At 56.3% G+C, this 17,607-nt stretch overlaps 1 protein-coding gene across 1 annotated transcript in view; it reads right to left on the bottom strand.

Annotated features, from left to right (window-relative positions):
- gnav1 (guanine nucleotide binding protein (G protein) alpha v1) overlaps positions 1 to 17,607 on the bottom strand; it is a 196,135-nt gene that overhangs the window by 145,783 nt on the left and 32,745 nt on the right. Inside the window, 1 exon segment of the mRNA XM_072483654.1 lies at positions 5,461 to 5,553. Within this exon segment, the coding sequence (XP_072339755.1) occupies positions 5,461 to 5,553 (93 nt within the window).

The following is a 17,607-nucleotide window of genomic DNA, read 5'->3' as shown; positions in this document are numbered from 1 at the left end:
TAATCATAAATCCTGGGCAGGATTCTCTCAGCCCACGCCAAACCCGGGGAATCGCCGGGCCGGGAGCGAATTGCGCGACAACGCCCCTCTCTCCCTCCCGGACAGACACCCCCCCCCCCCCCCTCCCTCCCTCCCTCCCCGACGGTCCCCCTCCCCCCCTCCCTCCCCGACGGTCCCCCTCCCCCTCCCTCCCCGACAGTCCCCCTCCCCCTCCCTCCCCGACAGTCCCCCTCCCCCCCTCCCTCCCTGACAGTCCCCCTCCCCCTCCCTCCCCGACAGTCCCCCTCCCCCTCCCTCCCCGACAGTCCCCCTCCCCCTCCCTCCCCGACAGTCCCCCTCCCCCCTCCCTCCCCGACAGTCCCCCTCCCCGACAGTCCCCCCTCCCCGACAGACCCCCCCCCTCTCCCTCCCCGACAGTCCCCCTCCCCCTCCCTCCCCGACAGTCCCCCTCCCCCCCTCCCTCCCCGACAGACCCCCCCCTCTCCCTCCCCGACAGTCCCCCTCCCCCTCCCTCCCCGACAGTCCCCCTCCCCCCTCCCTCCCCGACAGTCCCCCTCCCCCTCCCTCCCCGACAGTCCCCCTCCCCCTCCCTCCCCGACAGTCCCCCTCCCCCCCTCCCTCCCCGACAGTCCCCCCTCCCCGACAGTCCCCCCCCTCCCCCCCCCGACAGACCCCCCCCCTCCCTCCCCGACAGTCACTCCCCTCCCTCCCCGACAGTCCCCCCCCCCCCTCCCCGACAGTCCCCCCCTCTCTCCCCGACAGTCCCCCCCCTCCCTCCCCGACAGACACCCCCCTCCCTCCCCGACAGTCCCCCCCCCTCCCTCCCCGACAGACACCCCCCTCCCTCCCCGACAGTCACCCCCCTCCCTCCCCGACAGTCCCCCCCTCCCTCTGCCTGACTGTCCCGCCCCTCCTCGCTCTCTCTCTCTGCCTGATGGTACCCGCCCCCCCCCCCCCGCTCTCTCTCTCTGCCTGACTGTCCCGTCCCCCCCATTCGCTCTCTCTCTGCCTGATGGTACCCACCCCGTCCGCTCTCTCTCTGCCTGACTGTCCCCCCCCCCCTCGCTCCCTCTCTCTATCTGACTGTCCCCCCCCCCCTCGCTCCCTCTCTCTACCTGACTGTCCCCCCCCCCCTCGCTCTCTCTCTCTGCCTGCTGGTACCCCCCCTCGCTCTCTCTCTCTACCTGACTGTCCCCTCCCCCTCGCTCTCTCTCTCTCTGCCTGTTGGTACCCCCCCCCCCTCGCTCTCTCTCTCTACCTGACTGTCCCCCCCCCCTCGCTCTCTCAGCCTGACTGTCCCACAGCCCCCCCCCCCCCTCGCTCTCTCTCTCTCTGCCTGATGGTACCCCCCCCCTCGCTCTCTCTCTCTGCCTGCTGGTACCCCCCCTCGCTCTCTCTCTCTGCCTGACTCCCCCCCCTCGCTCTCTCTCTCTGCCTGTTGGTATCCCCCCCCCCTCGCTCTCTCTCTCTGCCTGACTCCCCCCCCTCGCTCTCTCTCTCTGCCTGTTGGTATCCCCCCCCCCTCGCTCTCTCTCTCTGCCTGACTGTCCCCCCCCCCCTCGCTCGCTCTCTCTGCCTGATGGTACCCCCCCCCCTCGCTCTCTCTCTCTGCCTGCTGGCACCCCCCCCTTGCTCCCTCTCTCTACCTGACTGTCCCCCCCCCTCGCTCTCCATCTCTGCCTGTTGGTACCCCCCCCTCGCTCTCTCTCTCTGCCTGACTGGTCCCCCCCCACCTCGCTCTCTCTCTCTGCCTGATGGTACCCCCCCTCGCTCTCTCTCTCTGCCTGACTGTCCCACCCCCCCCCCCTCGCTCTCTCTCTCTCTGATGGTACCCCCCCCCCCTTCGCCTGACAGTCTCCTGCATCCAATATTGAAGTTGTTTTCGCTCTCTGCCGATCCACTCCGAAACAACCTCATCTCCCTCGACACTGTTCCCTGGGATAGAGTGCCAAGATTCATGTGACTGAATTGCTATTGGATAAGGAACGGGTTAACATCCAGAAGCTATGGAACTTTATTCCAGGAGGAGACTGGTGAAAAATTGAACATTAGCGACATGCCTGGCTTAACGTACAAACAGGGCAGTCAGGGAGATAATATTTAACTGTGTACAACCAGTGCAACACTGACACCTACTGGCAGTAAATATACTGCTACCGCTGCTCATTTCAAACAGTCCAAATGATTGAATGTCATTGGTCAATGAACTTCTGACTGAGGCTCCTGACTGAGGCTCCCTCCAGTACATGTCAAAGACCCTGTACACTGGTTACCAGTCTCGGAGTAGGCATGTAGTTCCCTTCTTCTTCGGCGGTCACTCACTGACTAGAATGATTGTCCACCCAAGAAACTCCTGGGTCCTCTGGATCCTTATTTGGCTGACAACCCGATCCTAGAGCTGCATCTTCAACCACACACTTGGCAGGTGTTTCTGGGAGGTGGGATCGGTCCTTGGCCTCTAGAATGCTGGCCTTGCTGTCTCAGGCGCCTTTACCCGGCCTCCTCTTGCCGTCGGGTACCCTCGATGAATTGTGTCCCTTCAATCAGGAGCTTCCTACAAGTATGGCTCTTCTAACAAGGGTCTCCCAGGTGTTGACGTTGATGTTCCATTTCTTGACGCAAGCCTTCCGGGTGTCTTTGAAGGGGTTCCTTTGTCCTCCTCTTGTTCGGAAGTCTTCCTTGAGCTGGGCGAAGAAGATTTGCTTTGGTAGTTGGGACTCTGACATCCTAAGCAGAAGGGCCGGCCCAAGCGGAGTTGGTTTCAGATGATCGTAGCCTCGATGCTGATGCTCTTGGTTCCTTCAAGGACACCGATGTGAGCAACGCCTGCCCTCCCAGCGGATGCGGAAAATCCGTCTCAGACAGCGTTGCTGGGACCTCTCCAGGGCCTTGAGGTGCAGTCTGGCGATCACCAAGTAGACTTACACCCCGACTCCAGACTGACCAGCCCCCTGCGCTCAGCCCCTGGAGTCACGTACTCCGGTCCGATTGGCCAAATGGGTCACATGACATCTGGAGACACGTACTCCGGTCCGATTGGCCAAATGGGTCACATGACATCTGGAGACACGTACTCCGGTCCGATTGGCCAAATGGGTCACATGACATCTGGAGTCACGTACTCCGGTCCGATTGGGCAAATGGGTCACATGACATCTGAGAACTCTCTTTTTTTCAAACAAATTTAGCGTACCCAATTCATTTCTTTTACTAATTAAGGGTCAATTTAGCCCAGCCAATCCACCTAACCTATGCATCTTTGGGTTGTGGGGGCGAAACCCACGCAAACGGGGAGAATGTGCAAACTCCACACGGACAGTTACCCAGAGCCGGGATCGAACCTGGGACCTCGGTGCCGTGAGGCAGCAGATCAAACCCTCAGGAAACTCAGGAATCCTCAGGAAACTAAGGAAATTTGGCATGTCCACATTAACCCTTACCAACTTTTACAGATGCACCATAGAAAGCATCCTATCTGGCTGCATCACAGCCTGGTATTGCAACTGCTCGGTCCAGGACCGCAAGAAACTTCAGAGAGTCGTGAACACCGCCCAGTCCATCACACGAACCTGCCTCCCATCCATTGACTCCATCTATATCTCCCGCTGCCTGGGGAAAGCGGGCACCATAATCAAAGACCCCTCCCACCCGGCTTACTCACTCTTCCAACTTCTTCCATCGGGCAGGAGATACAGAAGTCTGAGAACTCGCACGAACAGACTCAAAAACAGCTTCTTCCCCCCTGTTACCAGACTCCTAAATGACCCTCTTATGGACTGACCTCATTAACACTACACCCTGTATGCTTCATCTGATGCCAGTGCTTATGTAGTTATATTGTATATGTTGTGTTGCCCTATTATGTATTTTCTTTTATTCCCTTTTCTTCTCATATACTTAATGATCTGTTGAGCTGCTCGCAGAAAAATACTTTTCACTGTACCACGGTACACGTGACAATAAACAAATCCAATCCAACCCACTGCTGCCGAGAACTCACTCTTTAAAGGCATTTTATGCTTCATAGAATTTACAGTGCAAAAGGAGGCCATTCAGCCCATCGAGTCTGCACCGGCCCTTGGAAAGAGCACCCTACTTAAGCCCCACTCCTCCACCCTATCCCCTTTATCCCCATAACCCAACCTAACCTTTTTGGACACTAAGGGCAATTTATCATGACCAATCCACCTAACCTGCACATCTTTGGACTGTGGGAGGAAACTGGAGCACCCGGAGGAAACCCACGGACACACGGGGAGGATGTGCAGACGCACAGACAGTGACCCAAGACGGGAATCGAACCTGGGACCCTGGAGCTGTGAAGCAACTGTGCTAACCACTATACTACCATGCTTACTTGAATGATTTAATGATTGAGGAAGCCAGTGGCAGGAAGGAAAAGCTTTATTTTACTTTGTAACATAAATCTACCCATGGCAGTAACTACCTACAATCACAGTCCCCCTTGGGACAACCAACCCGCTGGTTTCCGCCTGGGTTTAACGAGCCCCAGCTGGGTGGGGCTCCGCCCCCGACCTGAGAAGCTCGTCGTCCAGGAGGCCCATGGGGAGATCGACAATGGTTTCCTCTTGGGCCTCGTGGGGGCGATGAGAACTTGCAATTCTAAATGGATCACGTCACACTGCAAACACGTTCCACCGAGGGCACGGGCTCCTGATGCAGGGTTATTAGTACAAGCGAGAGGATCAGGTGCAATGCCTATTCTCGTCAGCTTGGGTCTATATGTCTGTCTTGTGGGGGACCATTAATCGGATTCCATCCGAATTGTTTTTTGCAACAGGCAAGGAGATGGATTGTGGACGTGTCCCCTCCACCCGGTGCACCGTGGCTTTGTAATGGACGGCACGGTAGCACTGTCGCTTCACAGCTCCAGGGTCCCAGGTTCGATTCCCGACTTGGGTCACTGTCTGTGTGGAGTCTGCACATCCTCCCCGTGTGTGCGTGGGTTTCCTCCGGGTGCTCCGGTTTCCTCCCACAGTCCAAAGATGTGCAGTGGATTGGCCGTGCTAAATTGCACTTTGTGTCAAAAAAAAAAGGTTAGGTGGGGTTACTGGGATAGGGTGGATGTGGACTTAAATGGGGTGCTCTTTCCAAGGGCCGGTGCAGACTCGATGGGCCAAATGGCCTCCTTCTGCACTGTAAATTCGATGATCTATTAACTCTGAAAATGGAATTAAATTTAAAATACCCCACGGCACTTTTTCAAAGAAGCGCTGGGGAGCCCTCCCCAGTGCCCTGGTCATTATTTATCCCTCAATCAACATCACACAAGCACATTATTTGGCCTTTGTCACGTTACCTTGTGTTGGATCATTCTGTGCGGAAATTGGCTGTCTCGTTTCCGAGTGACTACATTTCAAAGAATATCTCATTAGCTGTCAAGCGCTTTGAGGTGTCCGGCGCTCATTGCAAAGGGTTAATAAATAAAGAATCTCTTACGGTATTCTTGGGGTTGGCCAGATTAATCCTGAGGACCCCCATCCCTTGAAGGACAAACTTCATCGAACTGAGCAGGTTATCCAGGACTGCCGGCTAAAAAAAAATAAAAAGGTGGAGAATAAAATCCACTGATTAGCCGAGACACCAAAATAGGTTAACGTGGCAAAAACACCCAAAGGCAAGTCGCAGGAGGAATAATCAAACAAAATGTGAGGCGTGAGAAGATAGCCAGGCAGAGGTGGGTTTTACAAGTGAGGCCTATAGGGGGAGCTCAAGAGCCTGGGACCAGACAGCTGACGGTACGGCTGCCAATGGGGGAGTGATTAAAGTCGCGATGAGCCCGATACAATTTTAAGGTGGTACACAGGGTCCACATGCCTCGGGCCCGGATGAGTGTGTTTTTGCCGGAGGTGGTGGGCAGTTGCTTCACAGCTCCAGGGTCCCAGGTTCGATTCCCCGCTGGGTCACTGTCTGTGCGGAGTCTGCACGTTCTCCCCGTGTGTGCGTGGGTTTCCTCCGGGTGCTCCGGTTTCCTCCCACAGTCCAAAGATGTGCAGGTTAGGTGGATTGGCCCTGATAAATTGCCCTTAGTGTCTCTTAATGGGTTACAGGGTTAGGGTGGAAGTGTGGGGTTAAGTAGGGTGTTCTTTCCCAGGGCCAGTGCAGACTTTTTTTTTAATATATATTTTATTAAGGGTATTTGAAAATTTTTATAACAGTAACATAAACAATGTCATCAACATGGTAAATAAACATTTCCCCCCCAGCTCAATCTTCACGCACCTCAACCATACACAACAATCCCCCTCCCCTTCGGATTGCTGCTTCTGCTGACATTTTAATTTTCCCCGAGGAAGTCGACGAACGGCCGCCACCGCCGGGGGAACCCCAACATTGACCCTCTCTTAAGGCGAACTTTATTTTCTCGGGACTGAGGAACCCAGCCATGTCACTAACCCCGGTCTCCACACTCGGGGGTTTCGAGTCCCTCCACATTAATAAGATCCGTCTCCGGGCTACCAGGGAGGCAAAGGCCAGGACGTCGGCCTCTTTCGCCCCCTGAACTCCCGGCTCTTCCGACACTCCACAAAGATCGCCGCTACCTCCGGACTCGGCACCACCCGTGTTTTGAGTACCGTGGACATTGCCTTAGCGAAATCCTGCCTAAACCCGCTAAGCTTCGGGCATGCCCAAAACATATGGACATGCGTTGGTAACTGGGCCTCTGCCGTTCCCGCCGGCACGGTACTCCAGCCCGTGGTGGTGGCGGCCCTGAGAGTTTGGGGCCAGAGGAGGCGGCATGCGAGAGCAGTGGGAGCATCGGTCTGGGCCCCAATTTGTGATAATCACCAGTTTGCCCCAGGGAAGTATGGATGGGGGGTTCCGGTTATGGCGGAGAGCGGGGATTGAGAGGATGGGGGGTGTGTTCATAGAGGGGAGCTTTCCGAGTATGAGGGCGTTGGAGGAGAAGTTTGGGCTGTCGAGGGGAAATGAATTCAGGTATCTACAGGTGTGGGACTTCCTACGTAAACAGGTGTCAACCTTCCCGCTCCTACCGCTGAGGGGGATTCAGGACAGGGTAGTTTCCAGAGGGTGAGTAGGAGAAGGGAACATCTCGGACATTAACAAGGAACTTATGGGGTCAGAGGAGACGCAGACTGAGGAGCTGAAGCGGAAGTGGGAGGAGGAGCTGGGAGGAGAGATAGCGGATGGTCTATGGGCGGACACATTGAGTAGAGTCAACACGTCCGCAACATGTGCCAGGCTCAGCCTGATACAATTCAAGGTCGTTCATCGGGCTCACATGACAGTGGCCCGGATGAGCAGATTCTTTGGGGAGGAGGACAGGTGCACAAAATGTGCGGGAAGACCAGCGAACCATGTCCACATGTTTTGGACATGACCGAAGCTTCGGGAACTTTGGCAGGGGTTTGCGGATGTCATGTCCACGATGTTAAAAACAAGGGTGGCGCTGAGTCCAGAGGTGGTGATTTTCGGGTGTCGGAAGACCCGGGAATCCAGGAGGAGAAAGAGGCAGATGTTCCGGCCTTTGCTTCCCCGGTAGCCCAGAGACGGATACTATTATTGTTTATTTTGTTGTTGTTACTACACCAAAAATACCTCAATAAAATGTTTATTTTAAAAAAAACATATGGACATGATTTGCTGGGCTTCCCGCGCACCTCGCACACCTGTCCTCAACCCTGAACAACTTACTCATCCAGGCCAGCGTCAAGTGTGCCCGGTGGACTACCTTAAATTGTATCAGGCTAAGCCTGGCACATGATGAGGATGTATTAACCCTGCTTAGGGCATCCACCCACAGTCCCGCCTCTATCTCTCCTCCGAGCTCGTCCTCCCACTTGCCCTTCAGCTCCTCCACCGGAGTTTCCTCTCCCTCCGAAAGTTCCCGGTTAATATCTGATACCTTCCCCTCTCCCACCCAGGTACTGGAGACTACTGTGTCTGGTATCTCCCCTCTCCCACCCAGGTACTGGAGACTACTCTGTCCGGTATCCCCCCCTCTCCCACCCAGGTACTGGAGACTACTCTGTCCGGTATCCCCCCCTCTCCCACCCAGGTACTGGAGACTACTCTGTCCAGTATCCCCCCTCTCCCACCCAGGTACTGGAGACTACTCTGTCCGGTATCCCCCCTCTCCCACCCACGTACTGGAGACCACCCTGTCCGGTATCCCCCCTCTCCCACCCAGGTATTGGAGACTACTCTGTCCGGTATCCCCCCTCTCCCACCCAGGTATTGGAGACTACTCTGTCCGGTATCCCCCCACTCCCACCCAGGTACTGGAGACCACCCTGTCCGGTATCTCCCCTCTCCCACCCAGGTACTGGAGACTACCCTGTCCGGTATCCCCCCTCTCCCACCCAGGTATTGGAGACTACTCTGTCCGGTATCCCCCCACTCCCACCCAGGTACTGGAGACCACCCTGTCCGGTATCTCCCCTCTCCCACCCAGGTATTGGAGACTACTCTGTCCGGTATCCCCCCTCTCCCACCCAGGTACTGGAGACTACACTGTCCGGTATCCCCCCCTCTCCCACCCAGGTACTGGAGACCACTCTGTCCGGTATCCCCCCACTCCCACCCAGGTACTGGAGACTACCCTGTCCGGTATCCCCCCACTCCCACCCAGGTACTGGAGACCACCCTGTCCGGTATCTCCCCTCTCCCACCCAGGTATTGGAGACTACTCTGTCCGGTATCCCCCCTCTCCCACCCAGGTACTGGAGACTACTCTGTCCGGTATCCCCCCTCTCCCACCCAGGTACTGGAGACTACTCTGTCCGGTATCCCCCCTCTCCCACCCAGGTACTGGAAACTACTCTGTCCGGTATCCCCCCTCTCCCACCCAGGTACTGGAGACTACTCTGTCCGGTATCTCCCCTCTCCCACCCAGGTACTGGAGACTACTCTGTCCGGTATCCCCCCTCTCCCACCCAGGTACTGGAGACTACTCTGTCCGGTATCCCCCCTCTCCCACCCAGGTACTGGAAACTACTCTGTCCGGTATCCCCCCTCTCCCACCCAGGTATTGGAGACTACTCTGTCCTGTATCCCCCCTCTCCCACCCAGGTACTGGAGACTACTCTGTCCGGTATCCCCCCCTCTCCCACCCAGGTACTGGAGACTACTCTGTCCGATATCCCCCCCTCTCCCACCCAGGTACTGGAAACTACTCTGTCCGGTATCCTCCCTCTCCCACCCAGGTACTGGAGACTACTCTGTCCGGTATCCCCCCTCTCCCACCCAGGTACTGGAGACTACTCTGTCCGATATCCCCCCCTCTCCCACCCAGGTACTGGAAACTACTCTGTCCGATATCCCCCCTCTCCCACCCAGGTATTGGAGACTACTCTGTCCGGTATCCTCCCTCTCCCACCCAGGTATTGGAGACTACTCTGTCCGGTATCCTCCCTCTCCCACCCAGGTATTGGAGACTACTCTGTCCGGTATCTCCCCTCTCCCATCCAGGTACTGGAGACTACTCTGTCCGGTATCCCCCCTCTCCCACCCAGGTACTGGAGACTACTCTGTCCGGTATCCCCCCACTCCCACCCAGGTACTGGAGACTACTCTGTCCGGTATCTCCCCTCTCCCACCCACCCAGGTACTGGAGACTACTCTGTCCGGTATCTCCCCTCTCCCACCCACCCAGGTACTGGAGACTACTCTGTCCGGTATCCCCCCTCTCCCACCCAGGTACTGGAGACTACTCTGTCCGGTATCCCCCCCCTCTCCCACCCAGGTATTGGAGAATACTCTGTACGGTATCCCCCCTCTCCCACTCAGGTACTGGAGACTACTCTGTCCGGTATCTCCCCTCTCCCACCCAGGTACTGGAGACTACTCTGTCCGGTATCCCCCCTCTCCCACCCAGGTACTGGAGACTACTCTGTCCGGTATCTCCCCTCTCCCACCCACCCAGGTACTGGAGACTACTCTGTCCGGTATCCCCCCACTCCCACCCAGGTACTGGAGACTACTCTGTCCGGTATCCCCTCTCCCACCCACCCAGGTATTGAAGACTACTCTGTCCGGTATCCCCCCCTCTCCCACCCAGGTACTGGAGACTACTCTGTCCGGTATCCCCCCTCTCCCACCCAGTCCCACCCAGGTACTGGAAACTACTCTGTCCGGTATCTCCCCTCTCCCACCCAGGTACTGGAGACTACTCTGTCCGGTATCCCCCCTCTCCCACCCAGGTACTGGAGACTACTCTGTCTTGTATCCCCCCCTCTCCCACCCAGGTACTGGAGACTACCCTGTCCGGTATCCCCCCTCTCCCACTCAGGTACTGGAGACTACTCTGTCCGGTATCTCCCCTCTCCCACCCAGGTACTGGAGACTACTCTGTCCGGTATCCCCCCTCTCCCACCCAGGTACTGGAGACTACTCTGTCCGGTATCTCCCCTCTCCCACCCACCCAGGTACTGGAGACTACTCTGTCCGGTATCCCCCCACTCCCACCCAGGTACTGGAGACTACTCTGTGCGGTATCCCCTCTCCCACCCACCCAGGTATTGAAGACTACTCTGTCCGGTATCCCCCCCTCTCCCACCCAGGTACTGGAGACTACTCTGTCCGGTATCCCCCCTCTCCCACCCAGTCCCACCCAGGTACTGGAAACTACTCTGTCCGGTATCTCCCCTCTCCCACCCAGGTACTGGAGACTACTCTGTCCGGTATCCCCCCTCTCCCACCCAGGTACTGGAGACTACTCTGTCCTGTATCCCCCCCTCTCCCACCCAGGTACTGGAGACTACCCTGTCCGGTATCCCCCCTCTCCCACCCAGGTACTGGAGACTACCCTGTCCGGTATCCCCCCCTCTCCCACCCAGGTACTGGAGACTACTCTGTCCTGTATCCCCCCTCTCCCACCCAGGTACTGGAGACTACTCTGTCCGGTATCCCCCCTCTCCCACCCAGGTACTGGAGACTACCCTGTCCGGTATCCCCCCTCTCCCACCCAGGTACTGGAGACTACTCGGTCCGGTATCCCCCCCTCTCCCACCCAGGTATTGTAGACTACTCTGTCCGGTATCCCCCCTCTCCCACCCAGGTATTGTAGACTACTCTGTCCGGTATCCCCCCCTCTCCCACCCAGGTACTGGAGACTACTCTGTCCGGTATCCCCCCTCTCCCACCCAGGTATTGGAGACTACTCTGTCCGGTTTCCCCCCTCTCCCACCCAGGTACTGGAGACTACTCTGTCCGATATCCCCCCTCTCCCACCCAGGTACTGGAGACTACTCTGTCCTGTATCCCCCCTCTCCCACCCAGGTACTGGAGACTACTCTGTCCGGTATCCCCCCTCTCCCACCCAGGTACTGGAGAATACTCTGTCCGGTATCCCCCCTCTCCCACCCAGGTACTGGAAAATACTCTGTCCGGTATCTCCCCTCTCACACCCAGGTATTGGAGACTACTCTGTCCGGTATCCCCCCTCTCCTACCCAGGTACTGGAGAATACTCTGTCCGGTATCCCCCCTCTCCCACCCAGGTACTGGAAAATACTCTGTCCGGTATCCCCCCTCTCCCACCCAGGTACTGGAGAATACTCTGTCCGGTATCCCCCCTCTCCCACCCAGGTACTGGAAAATACTCTGTCCGGTATCCCCCCTCTCCCACCCAGGTACTGGAGACTACTCTGTCCGGTATCCCCCCTCTCACACCCAGGTACTGGAGACTACTCTGTCCGGTATCCCCCCTCTCCTACCCAGGTACTGGAGACTACTCTGTCCGGTATCCCCCCTCTCCCACCCAGGTACTGGAGACTACTCTGTCCGGTATCCCCCCTCTCACACCCAGGTACTGGAGACTACTCTGTCCGGTATCCCCCCTCTCCTACCCAGGTACTGGAGACTACTCTGTCCGGTATCCCCCCTCTCCCACCCAGCTACTGGAGACTACTCTGTCCGGTATCCCCCCTCTCACACCCAGGTACTGGAGACTACTCTGTCCGGTATCCCCCCTCTCCTACCCAGGTACTGGAGACTACTCTGTCCGGTATCCCCCCTCTCCCACCCAGCTACTGGAGACTACTCTGTCCGATATCCCCCCTCTCCCACCCAGGTACTGGAAAATACTCTGTCCGGTATCCCCCCCTCTCCCACCCAGGTACTGGAGACTACCCTGTCCGGTATCCCCCCTCTCCCACCCAGGTACTGGAGACTACTCTGTCAGGTATCCCCCCCCAACCCCCCCTCCCACCCAGGTACTGGAGACTACTCTGTCCGGTATCTCCCCTCTCCCACCCAGGTACTGGAGACTACCCTGTCCGGTATCCCCCCTCTCCCACCCAGGTACTGGAGACTACTCTGTCCGGTATCCCCCCTCTCCCACCCAGGTACTGGAGACTACTCTGTCCGGTATCCCCCCTCTCCCACCCAGGTACTGGAGACTACTCTGTCCGGTATCCCCCCTCTCCCACCCAGGTATTGGAGACTACCCTGTCCGGTATCCCCCCTCTCCCACCCAGGTATTGGAGACTACTCTGTCCGGTATCCCCCCTCTCCCACCCAGGTACTGGAGACTACTCTGTCCGGTATCCCCCCTCTCCCACCCAGGTACTGGAGACTACTCTGTCCGGTATCCCCCCTCTCCCACCCAGGTACTGGAGACTACTCTGTCCAGTATCCCCCCCTCTCCCACCCAGGTACATCTCAGGAAGTCTCGCACCTGCAAATACCTAAAACCATTCCCTGCTGGCTATTTAAATTTATCCTCCAGAGCCTTCGAGCTGGGAAAGCTCCCGTCTATAAATAGATCCCCCATCCTTCTAATTCCTGCCCTCTGCCAACTCCGGAACCCGCCATCTAGCCTACCCAGTGCAAACCTGTGGTTATTATAAATCGGGGTCCAAACCGATGCTCCCTCCACTCTCTTATATCTCCTCCACTGCCCCCAGATCCTCAGAGCCGCCACTACCACCGGACTTGTGGAGTATCGGGCCGGCGAGAACGGCAGAGGTACCGTTACCAATACTCCCAGACTGGGGTCTTTACATGACTCCGCCTCCAACCGCTCTCATGCCGACCCTTCCCCCACTACCCACTTCCTGATCATGGCTATATTAGCCGCCCAGTAGTAATTGCAGAAGTTCAGCAGCGCCAAACCCACCCTCCCCCGACTGCGCTCCAACAACACTTTCTTCACTCGCAGGGTTTTACCCGCCCACACAAAGCCCAAAATAATCTTATCCACCCGCTTGAGAAAGACCTTAGGGATGAAGATGGGGAGGCACTGAAAGTCAAACAGAAATCTGGGGAGGACCGTCATTTTCACGTTCTGTACCCTCCCCGCCAGTGATAGCGGGAGCATGTCCCATCTCTTAAAGTCCCCTTCCATTTGTTCTAGGAGCCGGGATAGGTTTAACTTGTGCAGTGCCTCCCATTCCCGGGCCACCTGGATTCCCAGATATCGAAAGCTCTTCCCTCCCATTCTAAGCGGCAGCTCTCCCAGTCTCTTCTCCTGCCCTCTTGCCTGGATCGCAAACATCTCGCTTTTCCCCATGTTCAATTTATACCCCGAAAAATTGCCAAACTCCCCAAGATTCACATTACTTCCCCCATCCCCTCCAGCGGGTCCGAAATGTACAAGAGCAGGTCATCTGCATAGAGCGAGACCCGGTGCTCCATCCCCCCCCGAAACAGCCCTTTCCAGTTCCTAGAGGCTCTTAACGCCATGGCCAATGGCTCTCTGGCCAGAGCAAACAGCAACAGGGAGAGGGGGCACCCTTGCCTCGTCCCTCGGTGTAGTTCAAAATACCCCGACCTCAGCCGGTTCGGACGCACACTCGCTACTGGTGCCTGATAGAGCAGCCGCACCCAGTCAATACAGCCCTCGCCAAACCCAAACCTTCCCAGCGCCTCCCACAGGTAATTCTGCTCCACCCGATCAAAAGCCTTCTCCGCATCCATCGTTACCACCACCTCCACCTCCTCTCCTTCTGAGGGCATCATAATAACATTTAGAAGCCTTCGAACATTGGCCTTGAGTTGCCTGCCCTTTACAAATCCCGTCTGGTCTTCCCCTATCACCCCCGGAACACAGTCCTCTATCCTTGTAGCCAGTATCTTGCCCAGCAGTGTGGCATCCACATTCAGTAGAGAAATCGGCCTGTATGACCAGCATTGCTCCGGATCCTTCTCCCCTTTCAGGATCAATGAAATCGAGGCCTGCGACATTGTCGGGGGGAGGACTCCCTTCTCTCTTGCTTCATTAAATGTCCTCAGCAGCAGTGGGCTCAATATCTCTGAAAACCTCTTATAGAATTCCACCGGGTAGCCGTCAGGCCCCGGGGCCTTGCCCGACTGCATGCCCTCCAGCCCCTTGATTATTTCCTCAATCTCAATTGGGGCTCCCAGCCCCTCCACCAGGTCCTCCTCCACCCTCGGGAACCTCAACTGATCCAGAAATTGCCTCATCCCCTCCCCCCCTGCCGGGGGTTCTGACTCATATAATTTACTGTAAAAGTCCTCAAACACCTCGTTCACCTCCGCTGGGTCCAGGACAGTATTACCGTCTCTACTCTTTACTTCACCTATCTCCCTGGCCGCCTCCCTTTTCCTGAGCTGGTGCGCTAACATTCTGCTTGCCTTTTCCCCGTACTCATAGATCGCCGCCCCCTTGCCTTCCTCAACTGTTCCACCGCTTTCCCTGTGGTCAACAGCCCAAACTCCACCTGTAACCTCCGCCGCTCCCTCAGTAGCCCCGCGTCCGGGGCCTCCGAGTATCTCCTGTCCACCTGGAGTATCTCCTCCACTAATCTATCCCTTCTCTGTGGGCCCGTATCAAGATTAATTCCCCTCTGACTACTGCCTTCAGAGCTTCCCAGACCGTCATTGCAGAGACCTCCCCCGTATCATTTGTTCAGTGCCGACTCAATGGGTCGAATAGCTTCCTTCTCCACTATAAAGTCTATGATTCTATGACAGGTGTGGGAGGAGGCCGCTGAACCAAGCCCGTACATTCTGGCGGGTGTGAGGAGTTGGAGAGCTTTTGGGAGGCGGCGTTTGGGAACTATCGAGGATTTTCGGGGTTGCGGTGAAGCGGGAGCCTATGGTGGCGATCTTTGGGGTGTCGGAGGTGCAGGAGCGGAAGGAGGCTGATGTCGTGGCCTTCGCCTCTCAGATTGTCCGGCGACGGATACTTTCAAATTAGAGTTCGGCTACACCACCGGAGGTTGTGGCAAGGCCGGGGGATCCGGACGAGGTTCTCAGGGTTGGAGAAAACCAAATTTGCCTTAAGGGGGTCAGAGGAGGGCTTGGAGGTAGGGTCGAAGCCGTTCATGGCTATATTTGAGGAGTGGTTTGTCGCTGGGGGGGGGTTAATGGGAGGAAAAATGTACAAATTGTCTACTCTATTGGATGTTAAGGCTGTGTTAATATGTTGAATATGTTTGAAATAAAATATCTTCAAAAAAAAAAAGACAGGGATTGGCAATGGTCCAGAATAGGAAACGAACAGAGATCTTGGGAGGGTTGTTGAGGGGGTGTGGGGTTTGTCTCTGTGAAGAAATTATAATAACACACGCCGGGACAACTGAGAACAGTTGTCATGAATGTGGTTTTAGGAGTGATCAGTAAAAGTTACCACCAGGCTAAAGACCATAAACCTGTTCGCAAACCACTTGGATGACATTAGCAAAGGAAATGTATGCGGTTTAAAAATCAGGCTGGGGGCAGCTGGGTGGCGCAGTGGTTTGCACTGCTGCCTCATGACGCCGAGGTCTCTGGTTCGATCCCGGCTCTGGGTCACTGTCCGTGTGGAGTTTGTGCATTCTCCCCGTGTCTGCGTGGGTTTCGCCCCCACAACTCAAAGATGTGCAGGGTAGGTGGATTGGCTATGTTAAATTGTCCCTTAATTGGAAAAAATTAATTGGGTACTCTAAATTTATAAAGAAAAGAAAAAAATCAGGCTGGATGAAAAAAGGGCCAAGGGGCCTTTTCCAATCCCTAAATAATGCTGCGAAGTGCCGAATTGATTCGAACCAATATTTACTTCCCAATTGCTCAGAGTAAATGTCATTCCGATAGAGAAGAGAAAGGTGAGCAGTGATCGGATCTAATTTACTATCTTGTCCAGGGGTTCAGCTATTCTCGGGTAGGGCGTAGGGGCTGGGACTGCAGACTACTCCAGCACAGGTGTACTGGGCTGGGGTTTCAGCACATGCCAAGGCCAGGTTCGGAGGCGGTGGAGCCAAATACCAACCCTGCTGGCTGGCATGCTGCTTCCCACCCCCATCCCAAGCTCAGGACACCTCTGCAGAATTTCCAGTCGGCCTCCAGCTTCTCCGACCTGTCATGGTGCACGGAGGCGGGCACCCTGTGGTAGGCCAGGGTGGCAGTGGTGCGGGGGCTGGCCCATAGGAGCTGCCACACGCCACCCTGCAGAGGGACACCCCTCCCCCACCCGCCTCGGACCAGGCTGCCAATTGATTTAATTGAAGGTTTGAGAAAGCCAGAGCGAGAGGACACCTCCATTTTCAAGCTCCCGCTCCCATACCCGTCTCACATTTGAGCCTTCTGCGCCGCTCCAGTCCCAAGGCCTCTGATTGGCCCTCCGGCTTTGGGAGCCCGCCCAACACCATTAACACGACATAAAACCTGTCTTCACGCCAATGAATGGCAAAGTCCCCGTGGATGGATGGGTCCTGCCCTCAGAAATCTTCACAACGTCCCCCTTCCCAACTGCAGAGGAGGAATCCGCCCCTCCGTGTCATACCCCAGGGATGGGAGCCGGGCGACGGGCCTGTGAAAGGAAAATAGGGGGAAGAGATTGAGGGCCATCAACCACCCTCAGAATACAGAGAGGGAGAGGTGGCTTCACAGCTACAGATGGCTCCCTGAACAGCGAACCCTGCGCTGGGAGGGGTGGGCAAAATATGGAAAAAGAAAACTGTCTTTACAACGCTTCCCGTTCGAAATGTCCACATTGGGAATGGGAATTGTCCACAATTACCCTGTAATTTCCTCTTCCTGCCAGTGGTGGTGCTGCAAGATCATACAGCTCAGAAGGAGGCCATTCAGCCCAATATGCCTATGCTGGCTCTGCCAAAGAGCTATCCCATTCGTCTCCACCCCTTGCACTTTTATCATAGCTGCACAAGGTTTTTCCCCTTTGGTCTGTAGCCAGTTCTCGTCTGATAGCCGTTATTGAATCTGCTTCCTCTGCATCTCTCAGCTCATCAATGTGAAGTGTCCTGAGCTTCTACCAGCTTGACAAGCATTAAACAAAACTAAGGGTTTTCAAAAGGGGGACAGAATTATACTTGCCGCTCATCTGCTTTAATTACTCCCGTGTTCCTAACTTCATCGGAACACCACACAGTGTGGGACTGGGTCAGGATCCGACTCGCCAGCGATGCTCCTGTAGTCGAATAGTCAAGGGGCACGCTGAGCACGGGGGGCGGGGTGGGGGGGGGAATAGGCCACTTCAAAAAGGCGACAGAGGAGCTGGACCTCAGCAAGAGATCCATGTTTACAGCGATGTTTCGATGATTTACCAACAGGAACCTGGAAACGACTCATAATGTGAAGGGCGGATTTCGGGAGGGTCGCGGTGCAATCGGTCACTGCGGTCCCGCCACCGCCATTTTTACTGAGAATGGCAGCTGCTGCCGCT

The sequence above is a fragment of the Scyliorhinus torazame genome, chromosome 18 (genome assembly GCF_047496885.1).
Source record: "Scyliorhinus torazame isolate Kashiwa2021f chromosome 18, sScyTor2.1, whole genome shotgun sequence".
Taxonomy (NCBI): domain Eukaryota; kingdom Metazoa; phylum Chordata; class Chondrichthyes; order Carcharhiniformes; family Scyliorhinidae; genus Scyliorhinus; species Scyliorhinus torazame.
The sequence above is the reverse complement of the archived record's forward strand: the minus strand, read 5'-3'. Positions and strand labels throughout refer to the sequence as shown.